The following is a 17,678-nucleotide window of genomic DNA, read 5'->3' as shown; positions in this document are numbered from 1 at the left end:
CTCGGCAGTGAAGCCCACCCCCAGGACAGTGACTGGAAGAGAGACTAAAAGGTCTGGCTGCTGAGGTGGTGAGGTCCTTAAAGAAAGAGAAACCATTTGCCACTTCCGCAGGGTGCATCCAAGTGTTAGAAAGCATTTTGGGTATGGCCAGAAGCCCAGTGAAGCTTATGACGGGCACATGTTTCAGGAGAAAGGGGAGAAACCTGTCTCTTTTGTCAGCAGGAGTCTGTCCCCCTCCAAACGAAACTATGCCATGCACAAATTGGAGTTTCTGGCATTGAAATGGATTGTGATGGATAAGTTAGAAGATTGTCTATCTGACTCTGACTTCTCCATACAGGCCTCGGCATTCACGGTTGGTTCCTCCAGAGAAGCATCAGAGGATTGCGTTGAAGTCACTTCATGACAGGGAGGACCCAAATTGCCAGAAAGCACAAGTAATAGGCAGGGGGAGGCATCTCCAAGTAGACAGGAAAGATCCCAAGGAGTGCCTGAAGCTGAAGGTGGAATAAGAAGGTCTCAAAGAGTCAGAACCCCCAGACAGGATGGCCTATGACACGCCGGGGAACAGAGTTTTGCATCTATACCCCTAGTGAGATATGTCACTACCATTTACAAATGGATTGGAGGTCCTGACATCATGAAATTCCTTTGAAAACTGTGTTGTTAATGATGGGTTGATAAGTTTCAAAGTCATGAGGACATTACTATTCACAGTGGTTGGGGGGGGGGGAGAGTGTAACACCTTGGTTAAGATGCTGTAGGTTCTAAGGAAAGCTGGGGGAGAGGTTTAGTGATGGACACTGGTGTGGGTCAAGGTCTTTTCGGCAGGAGATGGAGAGAAAATGCGATCAAGAGAACTGGCTGCAGGATTTGATCCAAATGGAACACACGATCTGATGGAGTCTAAGATAGGAAGTTCTACCAGTGATCAGTACAATAGGAATTGGCACCGTGAGTAACAGGACACATCCAGCTTTTGAAAATATGAGTTCCAATCTTGTGCACATTTTATGGTTTAATTATAATGGGCCCTTTTATTTTTTTCTTTCTTCTTTAATGACTGTTTAGTTAAGCTAACATTCATAAATACTGTACTCCTTTATAATTGTATGAAGTGTATAATCTGTTATTTCTTGCTGACAAATAATTATATAGGGCAGTACTTACATAGTATTCACTCAGATCTGGATCCTGATTGTCGAAGCATCCCAGCTTCCTGGTTTGGTGGGTCTGAAGTCATATCAACCCTGGACATACGAAATTTGAGAAAGGTGGTTTTCTCATCACTGAGTTCAGTGACTGTTAGTGAGAGGTTAATGAGCCAAGTCTCTAGAGATGCCCAGTAAAAAGGGGTTTCAGAGAGTTTTCCCTAGGATTTAGCTGGTGAAATCTTCATTTCATGGATGTGTCAGTGGAGATAGTACTCATAGCAATCCATTCAATACACCTTGTTGGCATATGTTAGCATACCTTGTGGAAGTTGCAGTAAGGCAAGGGTTAAAGACAACATCCAGGCAAGAATGATTGCAAGGATGGGTCATGTCCGCATGACGTTATTGTGGTCCGGGTCGCGTCCCACACGAAGCACAGGAAAATTCAGGAAGTGTGTGTTTTAAAAAGAGGAATTCCAAAATGTATGTGTCAGTGTACATGTGTCCTGATTCTGTTATGGATGTTGTTCTATCATGGACTTACTCAGTATGCCCACAAGAAAATGAATCTCAGGGTTGTGTATGGTGACAAATATATATTTTGATAATAAATTTACTTTGAACTTGGAGAAAATGTTTCCCTCACACTGTAGATTGGCATTAAAAATCGGTGACAGATAGGAGACTACGACATCAATGGATATGCAGAACATGTGCGTAAATGTTTTCAAAAAGTATCCGGATTAACTCTAGAACCAGGGACACCCAATAAATATTATTGTCAGTAAGTTACAACCTAGATTGAGGGAAAATCTGAGATGAGAAGAGTTAAGTAAGTTTTTTACAATATTCCAAAAACAATCACAACATCAAAGGATTAAACCAGTTAAGAGGAATGGGGACAAAACCTGTATGAGACTCCCCAGGCTGCTCCACTATAGCCTCTAGGCAATAATGTGCGTTGCCCTAAAAGTCCTACATTGACACCATTCTAACCCTCTTAGTTCAATTCCTTCACACCAATATCTGCAACACTTCTCACTAACTTTCAGTTCCCTGGCCCTGACTGCCTCATTTTCAGCATGGATGTTCTGCCCCTTTACACTTCTATCCCCCATCAAGAAGGCCTTAAAGCTCTCCACTTTTTTCTCAATAAAAGAATCAACCAGTTCCTCTCCACTACCACCCTCCTCAATCTGGTGGAACTAGTCCTCACCCTCAACAATATGTCCTTTGGTTCCTCCCTCTTTCTCCAGACTCGAGGGGTAGCCACGGGCACACACGAGCCGTAGCTATGTCAGTCTTCTCGCTGGCTTCACAGAACAGTCCAAGCCTTCCCTAGTACCACTCCCCCAATCTTTCTGTGCAACATTGAAGGAGACCGAAGCATCGGGGCAAGAGCAGAGGGTGAGCACTGGCTGTCTTTTGATTGCTGAGTATCACCCTACTCCATTACCAGAGAGGGGAGAGGCAGCTGCTCTGCCCAGAGAGTGTAGCCCAGATTTTCTGCGTTTTGGATGTAGACTTGGACTATAGACTTCCCCCCCCCCCACCCCCCCCCGTTTTTGAGTTTTTATATTCTGTTTCTCACCCAATCTTTCCTGTTTTTTTTTGTGTGGGTTGGGCGGGAGTGGGGGGGCGGGGGTCGATGTGCCTGTTTCATGTTGTTAGTTTTTTTGTGGGAAGGATTTGGGCGTTGAAATGCCTGTTCTGCTTTTGTTTGTTTTTTTGTGTGGGGTGGGGGGATTTGAGGTTGATGAACGTACTGCTGTTCTTTTCCTGTCATCCTCTTGTGACCGGTAATTTTTGTTTTAAATAGCATAGTTGTTTATATAATACTATTTAAAATGTATTGGTTTTACAGTTCTTTATTGCAACAGATATGGCAGACATGCAGGGGCAAACATGGGGATGCCCAAGAGGGACATGTTTTTGTTTGCAGACAGCCTGGCTGCTGTGACCAAAGATGCCCTTCGGCCAAGACAAGTTTGGGTAGCCACGGACACTCACATGGGCTCCAGCTATGCCTGCCTCTTCATTAGCTACATAGAACAGTCCATGTTTGAAGCCTTCCCTGCTGATACTCCCCAGCTCTTCCTCTGCTACATTGACAACTGCACTAGTGCTGCTTCATGTATCTACTATGTCTCTAACTTCCACCCTGCCCTAAATTCACTTGTTCCATCTCTGACACCTCCTTCCCCTTTCTCAATCTCTCTATCAAACTGTCAACCAACTGTTTCCCAAGGTTATGCCATCTTCCCACTTCCTCAATAGTGATAGAATTCCTATGGTCCTCACCTACCACCCCATGTGCCTCCGCATCCAACACATTATCCTCCGCAATTTCCACCATCTCCCATGGGATCCTACTGCTAAACTTACCTTTACCTCCCTCGCTCTACTCTCCACATGGGTCATTCCCTTTGTGATTTCCGAGACCATTCATGCCTCCTCACTAATCTCCCTCCCGACACTTACCCCTGCAAGTGGCCTAAATGCCACACCTGCCCAAGCACCTCCTCCCTCAATTCCATTCAGGCCCTCAAACAGTCCTTCCATGTGAGGCAACACTTCACCAGCATATCTGCTGGAGTTGTCCCTTTTGTCTGGTGCTCCTAATGGTGAGACCCATCCTAAACTGGGGGACCACATCATTGAGAACCTCCACTCCATCCGTCACAAGAGGGACATCCCGGTGGCCAAACATTTTAACTCCGACTCCCAGACCCTTTCTAACATTCGATCCATGGCCTCCTCTTGTCCCAAGATGAGATCACCTTCAGGGTGGAGGACCAACACCTTATATTCTGTCTGGGTAGCTTCCAACTTAATGCGATGAATATAAATTTCTCCTTTGAGTAAAAAAATTCCACCCACTCCCCTCCTCTGTTCCCCACTCTGACATTCTACCTCTTCTCATCTGCCTTTTACTTCCCCTGGTTCCCCTCTTCCTTCCCTTTCTCCTACGGTCTACTTTCCTCTCCTATCAGATTCCTTCTTCTCCGGCCCTTGACCTTTCCCACACACCTGACTTCAGCTATCACCTTCGAGCAATCCTCCTTCCCCTGCCACCATATTTTTATTTTGACATCTTCCCCCTTCCTTTCCAGTCCTGGAGAAGGGTCTGCCCAAAACATCAACTGTTTATTCATTTCCATAGTTGTTGCCTGACCTACTGGGTTCCTCCAGCATTTTGTGTGTGTTGCTTTGATAATAGTCTCCACCTGTATCAGACATTTGCTATAAATATTTACACTGACTCTCCTTAGGAGTAGCACATGACAGTGGACAATTATAGAAACTACATGGGTTTCTTACCTCTTTGGAACGCCAATAAAACACAATGAACTATGAGCCTTTTCCTGCTTTATAGTCCCTTTTGGGTAGATGGAGCTTGTCAGCCTGGGAAGGCAATCCATCTAAGAGAGGGAAAGCTCTGATTTCAAACCTCCGCTGCCTTGCGGCCATACCCACTCATGGGAAAGGCTTTGGGAGTAAATCCGGAGCTGGAGACCCTAAGGCAGTCCAACATTGTCTTCAATCTCACTCTGGCAACTCCTGCAACATCACTGGTGCCAAGCTGTATCGGCCCTTGCCCTTCCCCTGGACAACATCAGTGGTGTGGAGAGGGAGACTTGCTGCATGGGCAACTGCCGGTCTTCCATACAACCTTGTCCAGGCATGCATCCTGGAGAGGGCGCAGATCCATGGTCTCACGAGACTAACGGATGCCACACTAGTTCCTTACTACAACTATGCAACTCATATTAGCAGGAAGGATGAATTAACAAGAGAGAACAAATGAGCGGAGTCCTTTGCTAAGGCAGCAACAGCAGATCTTTATGCTATGTAGCACCCCAGTGTGATCAGGCTGCCAATACTTTCCAGATTCTTTTGGTGAATTTATACAATTACAGCGTGATGCATCAGAGGCTGAACAGACCCTATGGACTAAAATAGACTATGTGCAAGGCTGCAAATGGTTATGGATATAATGGATAATGAGAGATTCTGGACCATAGCAAGAAAAGCAGCAAATAGTATGATTTGTCAGAGACATAATCCTGAAAGACACTACTGGTATCTGGCACCCCTGGCCCTTCCCCAGGAGATTATTTGTGCATCTCCAAATAGACTTCATGCAATTGCCTAAATGTATGGGTTGTGATTATGCCCTTGTTATTTTGTTTGTTATTCAACTCACAGAAATGAGGTCATAACTGTTCTCCTTTATAATCCTCGTGAAATTAGGTTAGATGGGGACAGGAAAACCTGAAGAATTTTGTTCTTGCTTCATTCCTTCTCAGAATATGACAACTTTCTCAAATAACTTGCCAGAACTACCTTGGTTATTATTTTCACTCTTCAGAACAGACAGTGGCTTGAAATATTCTTTCATCTTCATGGGCCTCTGGTTCAACGATTGTTTAATTGTTCATCACCTCCAGCTTCTAACCTATGATAATCCAAAATATTTGTTGACCAAGGGGCAAATTCTGCTCCGTCATAAAGTTCCTATTAAAGATTTGATCATTTCTTCTGCATAGTGAAAGGTTAAATTTCAAAGTACATTTATTGTCAAAGTATGTATATAGGTTATAAAATACATAGAAAACCTACAGCACAATACAGGCCCTTCAGCCCACCATGCTGTGCTGAACATGTACTTAGAAATTACCTAGGGTTACCCATAGCCCTCTATTTCTCTAAGCTCCATGTACCTATCCAGGAGTCTCTTAAAAGACCCTATCGTATCTGCCTCCATCACCGGCAGCCCTTTCTACGCACTCACCACTCTGCGTGAAAAACTTACCCCTGACATCTTCTCTGTACCTACTTCCAAGCACCTTAAAACTGTGCCCTCTCGTGTTAGCCATTTCAGCCCCGGGAAAAAGCCTCTGACTATTCTCACAATGCCTCTCATCATCTTATACACCTTTATCAGGTCACCTCTCATCCTCTGTCGCTCCAAGGAGAAAAGGCCAAGTTCACTCAAACTATTCTTGCAAGGCATGCTCCCCAATCCAGGGAACATCCTTGTAAATCTCCTCTGCATCCTTTCTATAGATTCCACATCCTTCCTGTAGTGAGGTGAGGTTATATAAAGGGTATGTACGCAGGGTGTACGATTATACATTTCATTATATGTTTTGTTTATTTCTGCATCCCTTATCTCACTTTCTGTCTTCTCCCTCACACTTCCCTGTGCCTTAATCCTCAAGTGATTGATATTGTTAAAGTAAAGATTTTTTTCCATAATGCAAGTGATGATCCACTGAACCTTTTACAGATCAGGACCACTCAGAGTTTGGTTAATCGGCCAGAATAAAGTGAAAGAGATGAGTTGACATTTTATTTTGTGTTGTTAATCTGAGGCCTGAAAAGAGGATACATGTCACCACAAGCCAAAGTAAGCAACTAAACATGTCCTTCAGGGCATCATTAAAATAATTGCTTGTTTCAACCAAAGCAGTTTCATCCAAAACTACCACTTGAACCATTAGATGGCAGACTGAAAATCAGAATGGTCATTTACAATCTATCTCATTCTAAAACATTGCTCCTCAGGTGCCTCCTATCAGACAGACATATTTTATTGATCCCGGGGGAAATTGGGTTTCGTTACAGCCGCACCAACCAAGAATAGTGAAGAAATATAGCAATATAAAACCATAAATAATTAAATAATAATAAGTTAATCATGCCAAGTGGAAATAAGTCCAGGACCAGCCTATTGGCTCAGGGTGTCTGACACTCCGAGGGAGGAGTTGTAAAGTTTGATGACCACAGGCAGGAATGACTTCCTATGACGCTCAGTGTTACATCTCGGTGGAATGAGTCTCTGGCTGAACGTACTCCTGTGCCTAACCAGTACATTATGGAGTGGATGGGAGTCATGGTCCAAGATGGCATGCAACTTGGACAGCATCCTCTTTTCAGACACCACCGTCAGAGAGTCCAGTTCCATCCCCACAACATCACTGGCCTTACGAATGCGTTTGTTGATCCTGTTGGTGTCTGCTACCCTCAGCCTGCTGCCCCAGCACACAACAGCAAACATGATAGCACTGGCCACCACAGCCTCGTAGAACATCCTCAGCATTGTCCGGCAGATGTTAAAGGACCTCAGTCTCCTCAGGAAATAGAGACGGCTCTGACCCTTCTTGTAGACAGCCTCAGTGTTCTTTGACCAGTCCAGTTTATTGTCCATTCGTATCCCCAGGTATTTGTAATCCTCCACCATGTCCACACTGACCCCTTGGATGGAAACAAGGGTCATCGGTGCCTTAGCCCTCCTCAGGTCCACCACCAGCTCCTTAGTCTTTTTCACATTAAGCTGCAGATGATTCTGCTCACACCATGTGACAAAGTTTCCCACCGTAGCCCTGTACTCAGCCTCATCTCCCTTGCTGATGCATCCAACTATGGCAGAGTCATCAGAAAACTTCTGAAGATGGCAAGACTCTGTGCAGTAGTTGAAGTCCGAGGTGTAGATGGTGAAGAGAAAGGGAGACAGGACAGTCCCCTGTGGAGCCCCAGTGCTGCTGACCACTCTGTCTGACACACAGTGTTTCAAGTGCACATACTGTGGTCTGCCAGTCAGGTAATCAATAATCCATGACACCAGGGAAGCATCCACCTACATTACTGTCAGCTTCTCACCCAGCAGAGCAGGGCGGATGGTGTTGAACGCACTGGAGAAGTCAATATCTAAGGATATCACAGTCAATATCTAAGGATAAATAATCCTGAACTGTATTCAAATATTTTGTGTTTCATATTTTGTGCTTTTAATCTTTTTTTGCTTTCTTTGCGCTTGTTTTTTGTGGGTAAGGGGGTTTGATGGTTTATGTCTTTCATCAAACAGGTTGTTCCCATGGTTCTTCTTTGCATTGTGACAGGGGCGGGTGCTGCATACATATTTTGATAATAAATGTACTTTGAACTTCCTTTAACATTTCTAATGGTTGTTAAATTATAAGAGTGATAGTTGAGTTTAAGAGGCAAGATGGAAAACTACAAGCACCACACAAGACAGATGGTAGACTCTTATGATGACCAGCAACTTACCAACTCGAATTTCAACTTGAGAGCAGTTTTGCAGCATTGTCATTTTTAATCATTACTCATCCATAAAGGCACCTGATTAACTACCATGTTGAGTTGGGTAGGATCCAGATTTGGACACAGCAGCAATGAAGAAATGTTTGTATTTGTGTGTGGAATGTGTAGATCTCTGTTAACTTTGGCACCCATTGCCCATCCATAGTTGCCCTTGAACTAAGCAAGCAGTGAAAAGATTATCTTTTTTCAACAGTATAGGTAGTTTAAATCTATAGATGCAGGAAATCTTCAATAGAACAGAAAATAATGGAAAAGTTCAGCAAGTCAGACAGCATCTATAGTGAAAAGATACTGAGTTAAAGTTTCTCAGTCCTGCTTTCCTTTTGCAGTTGTATGAAATAGTCTACACTATCTATAGATGCTGCTTGACCTATAAAGCAGGGATTTTCCTGGGATTTTGTGTTTTTATAACCGTGCTGGTAGATTTACAGCATGTGTAGGCCAGATCAAAGTTCAATGTAAGTTTATTGTCAAAGTACTTATATAGCACCATATACAACCGTGATATTCATTTTCATGCAGGCATATTCAAATCCATAATTGAATAATAACCATAACAGAGTCAATGAAAGACCACAAACACGGGAAAATCTGCAAATGCTGGAAATTCAAGCAACACACACAAAATACTGGTGGAACACAGCAGGCCAGGCAGCATCTATAGGAAGGAATACAGTCGGCGTTTCGGGCCAAGACCCTCCGTCAGGACTAACTGAAAGAAAAGATAGTAAGAGATTTGAAAGTAGGAGGGGGAGGGGGAAATCTGAAATGATAGAAGACAGGAAGGGGAGGAGTGAAGCTAAGAGCTGGAAAGGTGATTGGCAAAAGGGATACAGAGCTGGAGAAGGGAAAGGATCATGGGACGGGAGGCCTAGGGAGAAAGAAAGGGGGAGGGGAGCACCAGAGGGAGATGGAGAACAGGCAAAGAGTGATTCTGAGAGGGGCAGAGAGAAAAAAGGAGGGGGAAAGGGGGGAAATAAATAAGGAATGGGGTAAGAAGGGGAGGTGGGGCATTAATGGAAGTTAGAGAAATCAATGTTCATGCCATCAGGTTGGAGGTTACCCAGATGGAATATAAGGTGTTGTTCCTCCAACCTGAGTGTGGCTTCATCTTGACAGTAGAGGAGGCCATGGATAGACATATTAGAATGGGAATGGGACGTGGAATTAAAATGTGTGGCCACTGGGCGATCCTGCTTTCTCTGGCGGACAGAGCGTAGTTGTTCAGTGGAAGTTCAAGGGTGACCTGTAAATTAGCAGAGGGAAAGAGCACCTTACCTCTCCTTTTATAGAGATATACTCGTATCTCCACTCTGCCATCCATCACTGGGCCAGTGATTCAGGGGCAAACAATTAATGAGGAATTGAGTGCCTTCTATGTATGGGAGCAGGTTGGAGGATTGTTAGGAATGGCATATTGTTTTACTATTTTTTTTAATATTGTGCATTTGTGACTTGGACAGCATGTTTGTAGAAACAAGCATTGGAGTTGGAAATAATGGAAGTTGAAAATATTTAGGGAGCTGATATTTGTCTAATTGTTCCACCTGGTTGATTTAGAGCATAAAACAGTGTAACAGAGCAACAGGCCCATATAGGAACTGTTGTTGCCCCTCAACCGTCAGACTCTTGAACCAAACGGGATAACTTCACTCAGTTTCACTTGCCCATCACTAAAAAGTTCCCACAACCAATGGACTCATTTTCAAAGACTCTTCATCTCCTGTTCTCAATATTTATTGCTTATTTATTTATAATTATTTCTCTTTTTATATATTTGTACCGAACCACGCTCCCGTGCGTATTTAAGAACCTTATAAACGTCTCTGCCACCGCCCTGTCAGTGCTTTCGAGAGACACACAACTCTGCGAAAACGAACTTACCCCGTTAGAGAACGTTCTTCTCTAAAATGCACGCTCTCTAGAGAACACCACTCACAATATTCATCCACGGTAAACACACGTGACGTAAACATTTAGTCCTCCATTAAGTGGCGCCTGAAGACTAAGATGTTGACAACCAGCGGTGCGCTTTCATTTTCAATAAGCAGAAACTAAAATTATTAATCTCTCTAACCAGATTATTTGAATGGCCGTTTATACAAACGCCCACAACTCAGTCAAACATTCTATTTTTTCATCTGAACTGAATTTCTACACCTTTGCCAATTGGCAAACTTCGGGCTCACTTACAGGAATTAACCTGTTGTAGATTTGCTGAATCGGAGGAACTTGACTGCTGGTCTGAACCAGCACTGGTACAAAAGCACATTAGTATTTTGATTTAAAATGAGGTGCGTTTTCTTTGAGCTGCCACCGAGTGGGAAGAGATACGAACTTGGGTTTTCCGCAAAGGCTGTACGCTGTGGAGAAGTTACCGAGCCGGTTATCAAGGGCCGCCCCTTGTTATTGTACAGCTGTAGGCGAGGTTTGCTCCTTGCTCGGTGATGAAAGGGTGGGGAGAGAGAGAGAGGGAGTGTTTTAATCGCAATTCCAATCGGAATGTTCTCGGAGCAGGAAGGACCGGTTGGGAAGAGGTGAGGGACTCCAAGCCACTGAGGATTGGCTGGAAATGCTGAACTGCTTGCTGGTTTGATCCCAGGCGGTGGAAGGTGCTGCTCGGAGAGTGCTCAGAGCCGGCCAGCACTATGAGAGGCGCGGCGCCCCGAGCGAGGGGGAGTATCTGGTCACCCGAGCGGAGAACTTCAGCCACTTCGGAGGTGGCCGAGGACGGTCCGGAAGACAGCGCGGACAATGGTCCGGCCCCGGGACTGATGGACCTACTGACCAACTTTGCCAAGGCGTTCATCTACCTGTTCCCTATCTACCTGTCGGGCTACTTTGGGCTGAGCCTCACCTGGTTTATGTTCGGGGTCCTGCTGTGGATCTGGTGGAAGAGAAACAGAAGCTGGAAATGTGCACGTCTGCAGGCAGCATTTCAAATGCTGGACGATGAAAAAGTCGTGATTACCAATGAAATTAAACAAGATCTTCCTCCGTGGGTACGTACCAGTACACAACTGAAATTAAATCCATTTAAAATGGGTTGAGACGCGTTTAGTGAACCTGCACTGTTTTAGGAAACTGCATTGCATATCTTTAATAAAAGGTTAAGTATTTATTCAACCTGAAGAGAAACTAGACGACTCCGTTGAGTTTTATGAACGTTGCATTTTGCATGGTTGTCGTTGGAGCATCAGGTGACAACACAATTTTCTTCCCTGTATCCGGGAGTTCTCCAAGAAGTAATTTGAAACTTGAGAGGGTTGCGTTTCGTTGATTACGAAATAGACTCTCCCTCTGTGTATACATCACGATTTAATAGGTACGAAAATAGAGAGTACTGCACTGTGGGTGAAGGTACACCTGCACGGGGAGGAGCAGAGTTCAGCTTTCAGGGGAAATGCGAGGAAAAGAGCGTGTTTGAGCTGGGATGAGAAGATAAATGTCACAGGGTACAGAAAGAAGTTGTCACGCTTCAAAGAAAAAGTCATCGTTAACGACAATTAAAACAGGCGTGTCACAATTGTGCGGTGGGGGAGGGGAGAAAACGATCAGAAACAGTTACATGCAAAATTAAGTCCAAGAGGTCAAACGGAGCCCACTTTGGGCCTGATGTGCTTCCGTCGGAGATCACCAGCAATGCAGGAGGGATCAGAGATTTAGTGACGGGTGACTGGTGTTAGTTCCCTTTCGGTTCTGCAATCGGTCACCAAGATCTGCACTTGTTTTTATCGTTGTACAGAAAACTATATTTTGAGCATCAGCTGCTTCCTCTAAATCAGCGGCTCTTCACCTTTTTTAAAGCCATGGTCCGGTGAAGCCTATGAACTCCTTCTCAAAATACTGTATTTAAATATATAAAGTACTGTACACAGGATTTCAAAATAAAGCAATGATACGTATCAAGATATTTTAAAAATGTGATACAGTAATACATGTGCTTCATTAACGCAATAAAAACAAGACGATGTATTTAAAGTATAGGCAAGTTAAATTATTTTTTATTTTTAAAGACATCAGTGTGAAGACTGCTGTTGCTTTTGAATAAGAACATTAAGCTGGGGGGGGGGGTGGTCTTTGACAGAACAACACGCATTCATGGTGGGCGTCCAATCACGGGGCTGCCCGGTAGTTAGCCGCCATGTCAGCAGCGGGAAGACCGCGATTATGTTCGATCCAGCAGCGGGTCAATAACTACCGTCAATTCAAGTAGTGACGAGAGTGCCGTAAACAATATTGAGATATTTGTAACCACTGTAATCTGATATGAAAATACCTGTGATTTCTATTGGTGACACACTCACGGGTACTATTAATACCACAGTGCCTATATTCATAATTGAAGGAAATACTAAATATCGGTTTGTGGTTAGTGAAAATAAAGATTTAATTCTTTTCCGATCGATGTTCACGGAGCCCCGAGAATCTATCCACAGACCCCAGGTTAAGAACGCCTGCTCTGAATTGAAAGGGTTGAAAGGCTTTACAATTCTACCGCCAGGACTTAAGAACTTTTTAAAAGCTATTATTAATGCTTTTTGAGATAGTGATTTAGATGCATATCATATTTTTTACTGAGTTAAGTATTGTATGTAATTAGTTTTGCTACAACAAGTGTATGGGACATTGGAAAAAAAAAGTTGAATTTCCCCATGGGGATGAATAAAGTATCTATCTATCTATCTATGTTTCTGGGTGGTTGGAAATGGAAAGGAAACGTTGCGTATGGCCTCGTCCGTAGCTTAATGATAGACTGAAGCGTGGAATGGTGCGATGAATGGTCTCTTTGAAGTGTTGGGAGAAGAGGATACACCTACTGGTGAAATACTGATTTTGAAGTTGGCGGAAACTATAGAGGATAATTTTTGAATGTGGAGGTGGTTGGGTGGAAAGTGAAGACAAGGGAGCCCTATCCTATCTCTGAGTCAGTAGGAGGTGGAATGAGACTGAATTCTGGGAAACGGGGAAACACTACTGGGAGACTGAAGCTCTAGTAGAGGAAAGGGTCCAATTCAAGGGAAAGGAAGACATGTTCAATTCAATCAAGACAGGGCTGTAGCAGTTCTGGCCTTCAGTACAGATAGTGCAGGAGCTGGGAGAATAGGGTGCAGCTTTCAGAAAACAAGGTTAATCATGTGAGAAGTTGGGTGTGTATCCACCCCCACAGGCACCCCTTCACCAGCTGAGTGCTCTCAGCAATTTATGGTTGTTTTGGATCTGTAGGTCTTTTTTTGGTTCTGATAATTCTGTGATGTGGTCATTTCCTGAAGTACAGTTGAAATTGAAAGGAAGATGGGCTTCTCCCTGGTTAATTGAGTATTGTGTCATGTTGATCAGGATGGACAGAGTTCACCCCAGGTGGCTGATGCAAAAAAGCTGGTCCTAATCTTCCAAGCAGCTGTAGATGGAAGGGTGTTGTCTGAAGACTAGAAACAGCAAAAGTTGCACAATTAATCGTAGTAACTGTTTCTTTTTGTGTGGCAGGGTGGAGATACATCTCTCCCAAAGGCGCTCCTTCCCTCTGCTAACCTGCAACCTGCAGGTCACCCTTAGGAAAGGTGTAGCACCCCGTCCCCCAATCAGGGTCACGTGAAGCCATGGGAGTAGGTGGTGAATGGTTGTACGAGCTGCTGGTGCACATCACAAATCCTGGTTATCTGACCACAGATGCCAGGCAGGCAATCTCTGAAGAGCATTGATAACGGCTGGGGTTAACCATCTTGTAAAGGTATCATTGCCTTCTTCTGGGCAGTAAGCCACTTCTGTAGAAAAGTTTGCCTAGAACAGTCATGGTATTGGAAAGACCACGACCACCCACGTTCCTTTCCACATCTTGAGGTGCATTGGGTGGCAACTTTGCCATTTCTTTAGCATTTGTCTGTTTTTTATGCGGCCGAGTTGCTAGCTCATTGCTCAACCCAGCACAGATGGTAAGCGTACAAGGAGCCAACTGCATTCAAACTTGGGACCACTTGCCTCAAAGTCTGGTGCAGATGCTACTACACCTCTGCCCAGCAACATAATGAGGATGGTGAACTTTGATTCAGGTGGTGGTGAATTTCAGGGCTGAATTTCTAGGATGTGTATTTGATTTGAGAAAAAGACAATTGATGTCTATCTAATCAGTGGGGTTTTTAAGCAAATTAGTGTGGTGAGGTGCCAGGTCATTGTTAAAACTGAATGCTATTGAACAAAAGATGCTATAGCAAAATGGACTGTAGACCAGAACTTTGTCTGTGATCACAAAACCATCTATGAATATAAAAGTGTCTATAATAGGAAATAGATTATTTCGGAAAAAAAATTTTCGACTCAGAAGTTTGGACTAGATTTCTCAAGGGATTGACATCAGGACCACTGCTTTTCATAATATTAATGATTTGACTTTGGCATTCAAGACAAATCTGTAGCCGAGACGGAAATGATGGTGTTGTTCTGGACTGTGAGGATTGTAACAGATTTCATGGAGATCTACACAGATGCTCCATAGACAGGGAATGGGTGGATAGGTGGCTGATGGAACTTAATGCTGAGCAATGCCAAATGTTAGATTTTGATAGGAAGAATGTTAGGCAATCTAAAGGATGCATTTCTAAAAGCTGTTCAAGAGAAGAGATCTAGGACTGTATGTATGTGATTTGTTGAAAGTGGTACGCTAAAAGAAGTGGTGGACAGAGATGGGCACAACGCTCCAGTGGTGCCCAAGCCAGTTATTATATAAAATATTTTCTTGCTCTCTATCTACGGATCTCCCAGGTTACAACAGGAATCCATTCCTGAGAATTGTTTGTAATTTGTATCTCTGCTCCAACTACAGCCCGGGGCTTTGTGTCAGAGGAATCACTTCCGTTCTCAATGCTATTTGTTTACATTTGTTTGGATGATGCATTTTTTCTCCCTCTCTACACATTGGGTGTTCATTGGTCTTTTTTAATGGGTTCTTTTGGGTTTCTTGCTTTGTGGCTGCCTGTGAAGAGACGAATCTCAAGGTTGTATAATGTATACATGTACTTTGAAGAACTCGGACTGGCAAGATATTTAAATAAAAACGTAGGATAGCCAAGGGTTAAACAAGGACTTTTACTCAGTCATTTTGATACTGCCATAAACCAATGTCCCTTTTGGCAGGAGATGCCTGTAGCCCCACAATAGCTGGCAAATTAATCCTGCCAGTCTTCCAGATGTTCTTTTGTGCGTATGGACTTTATATCAGTCAGGAATTTGTAACCTGGGTTTATTGAATGCCGTGATCTGTATTTGTATAAAATTCAGCATCTTGTGTTTTTCTAAGCACTTTGTGACAAACTCCAAGAGGATGAAGAAAAAAATTACCGAATTGATTACAGAGGTTACTAACCCAGTTTCTCCATCCAGTTTAGGAGGCAGTATGGGGCAGTTTTCCTTCAAACAGTGGAGATTGCAAGATCTGATGCAGATACTTAAAATGTGAGTGGTGTAACTAGAGTAGAGATTGAAAAATTGTTCCTTCTGGTGGGAATGAAGAGAAGTTGGGGAGTGGAACAAGCTGGATTGCATTGACATGGATCAATAAGATCTTCCAGGACTAAATCATTTATTCCTCAGTGTCAAGATCTCTGAGGACCTAACCTGGTCCCAACATACCAATGTAGTCACAAAGAAGGCAAGACAGCAGCTATACTTTATCAGGAGTTTGAAGAAATTTGGCATGTCAGCAAATACACTCAAAAACTTCTATAGTTGTACCGTGGAGAGCATTCTGACAGGCTGCATCGCTGTCTGGTATGGAGGGGCTACTCCACAGGACCAAAAGAAGCTGCAGATCTAATCATCTCCATCTTGGGCACTAGCCTACAAAGTACCCAGGACATCTTTGGAGAGCGGTATCTCAGAAAGGCAGTGTCCACTATTAAAGAACTCCAGCACCCAGGGCAACCCTTTAGAACAAAGGTTGGAGGATTTTTTTTTAGCCAGAGAATAGTGAATCTGTGGAATGCTCTGCCTCAGACTGTGGTGGAGGCCATGTCTTTGTGTATATTCAAGGTGGAAGTTAATAGTTTCCTGATCAGTCAGGGCATCAAAGGATATGGTGAAAAGGTAGGTGTATGGGGTGGAGTGGGATCTGGGATTAGCCATGATGGAATGGCAGAGCAAACTTGATGGCCTGAATGGCTAAATTCTGCTCCTATATTTTATGGTCTTAATAGAGATAAGAAAGGAGTGAAGTAGTGTTCACAGGTTCATTGTCCATTTGGAAATCTGGTGGTGGTGGTGAACAAGCTGTTCCTGAATGTTGTGTGTATACCTTCAGGCTGCTGTTACCCCTTCCTGATGGTAGTATTGAGAAGAGGGCATTACATAGTAAGGGAATTAAGCATTATGGGACAAAGGCAAGTTTATGGACAGATCAGCCATGATCGTATTGAATGGTGGGGCAGGCTCAATGGGCCGATGGCCTACTCCTACTCCTATTTCTTATGTTCTTATGTTCTAACTTATTGCTTTGTACCTGAAATGAGCTGAATCAGTGTTTAATGGACAAGACATCATAATTAACAACACTCTATAAAAGCAATCTTTTCATTATCCAGGCCATCAGCTCTTTTATCAATAAATATAAATAATCAACAAGTATTAAGGTATGTTCAACTAAGTATTTTGATCTCTGGTAGATCTTTAAATGATGTATTACTATGGATGTAAAATAAATATACCCTATTGTACAGCGTAGATTCAATTAATCTTCCTCCATAAAACCTCACTCATTTTAACAAATGGATTTTATTGTTTTCATTTTTCCTTTTAATAAAATATTAAAAGATATGGGAAATAAACATTTAATTTAACAGGCACAGTAAATAAAATTAACAAATACTTTCAGGTATTGAATATCTGAAACCAAAAGCAGAAAAACACAGCGTGTCTGTTTGCATTCGACCTTTATTCTAATGCATTTCTCATTTCCCAAGAACTATCTTTACAACCAAGGTCAATGAATGTGTTGTACAACCTAATTTCTGCCAAACGGTGGCAATTTTGGTGTCAAATATCAATTGAATGCTGGAAGTATTGAGTTACTAATTAACTATGAGTGGCTGGGTGAAAGAAATAGGAATTTCCAACAATAAAATAATGCATTTCAATCAATTGACATGGATGTTTAACCAATTAATTGAAAAGTCACTAAGTTCAGCCTCTGACAAAGCTAGTATTTGTGATGTATCTCAATTAACCTTTGGGTGATGGTAGTGGTGATGAAGCTGCCATCTTGAACTGTTGAAAATTGTAAAGTATGAGATTGGAATTCCCATGATTTTAATGGAACAGTGCTATAGTCAATCTATGATATTCTTTTGGAGGTGTTCCCATCTGCCTGTCAGTCTTACTTTCCAGGTAGAGCAATTTGCAAAATTT

At 43.0% G+C, this 17,678-nt stretch overlaps 1 protein-coding gene across 1 annotated transcript in view; it reads left to right on the top strand.

Annotated features, from left to right (window-relative positions):
• Positions 1-10,279: 10,279 nt before the first annotated feature.
• LOC140728591 (extended synaptotagmin-3-like) overlaps positions 10,280-17,678 on the top strand; it is a 104,261-nt gene continuing 96,862 nt past the window's right edge. Inside the window, exon 1 of the mRNA XM_073047562.1 lies at positions 10,280-11,284. Within this exon, the coding sequence (XP_072903663.1) occupies positions 10,931-11,284 (354 nt within the window). The 5' untranslated portion in view covers positions 10,280-10,930. The remainder of the gene's footprint in view (positions 11,285-17,678) is intronic.

Source organism: Hemitrygon akajei, chromosome 5 (assembly GCF_048418815.1).
Source record: "Hemitrygon akajei chromosome 5, sHemAka1.3, whole genome shotgun sequence".
Classification (NCBI taxonomy): domain Eukaryota; kingdom Metazoa; phylum Chordata; class Chondrichthyes; order Myliobatiformes; family Dasyatidae; genus Hemitrygon; species Hemitrygon akajei.
This window is presented reverse-complemented; position numbering and strand designations above follow the sequence as displayed.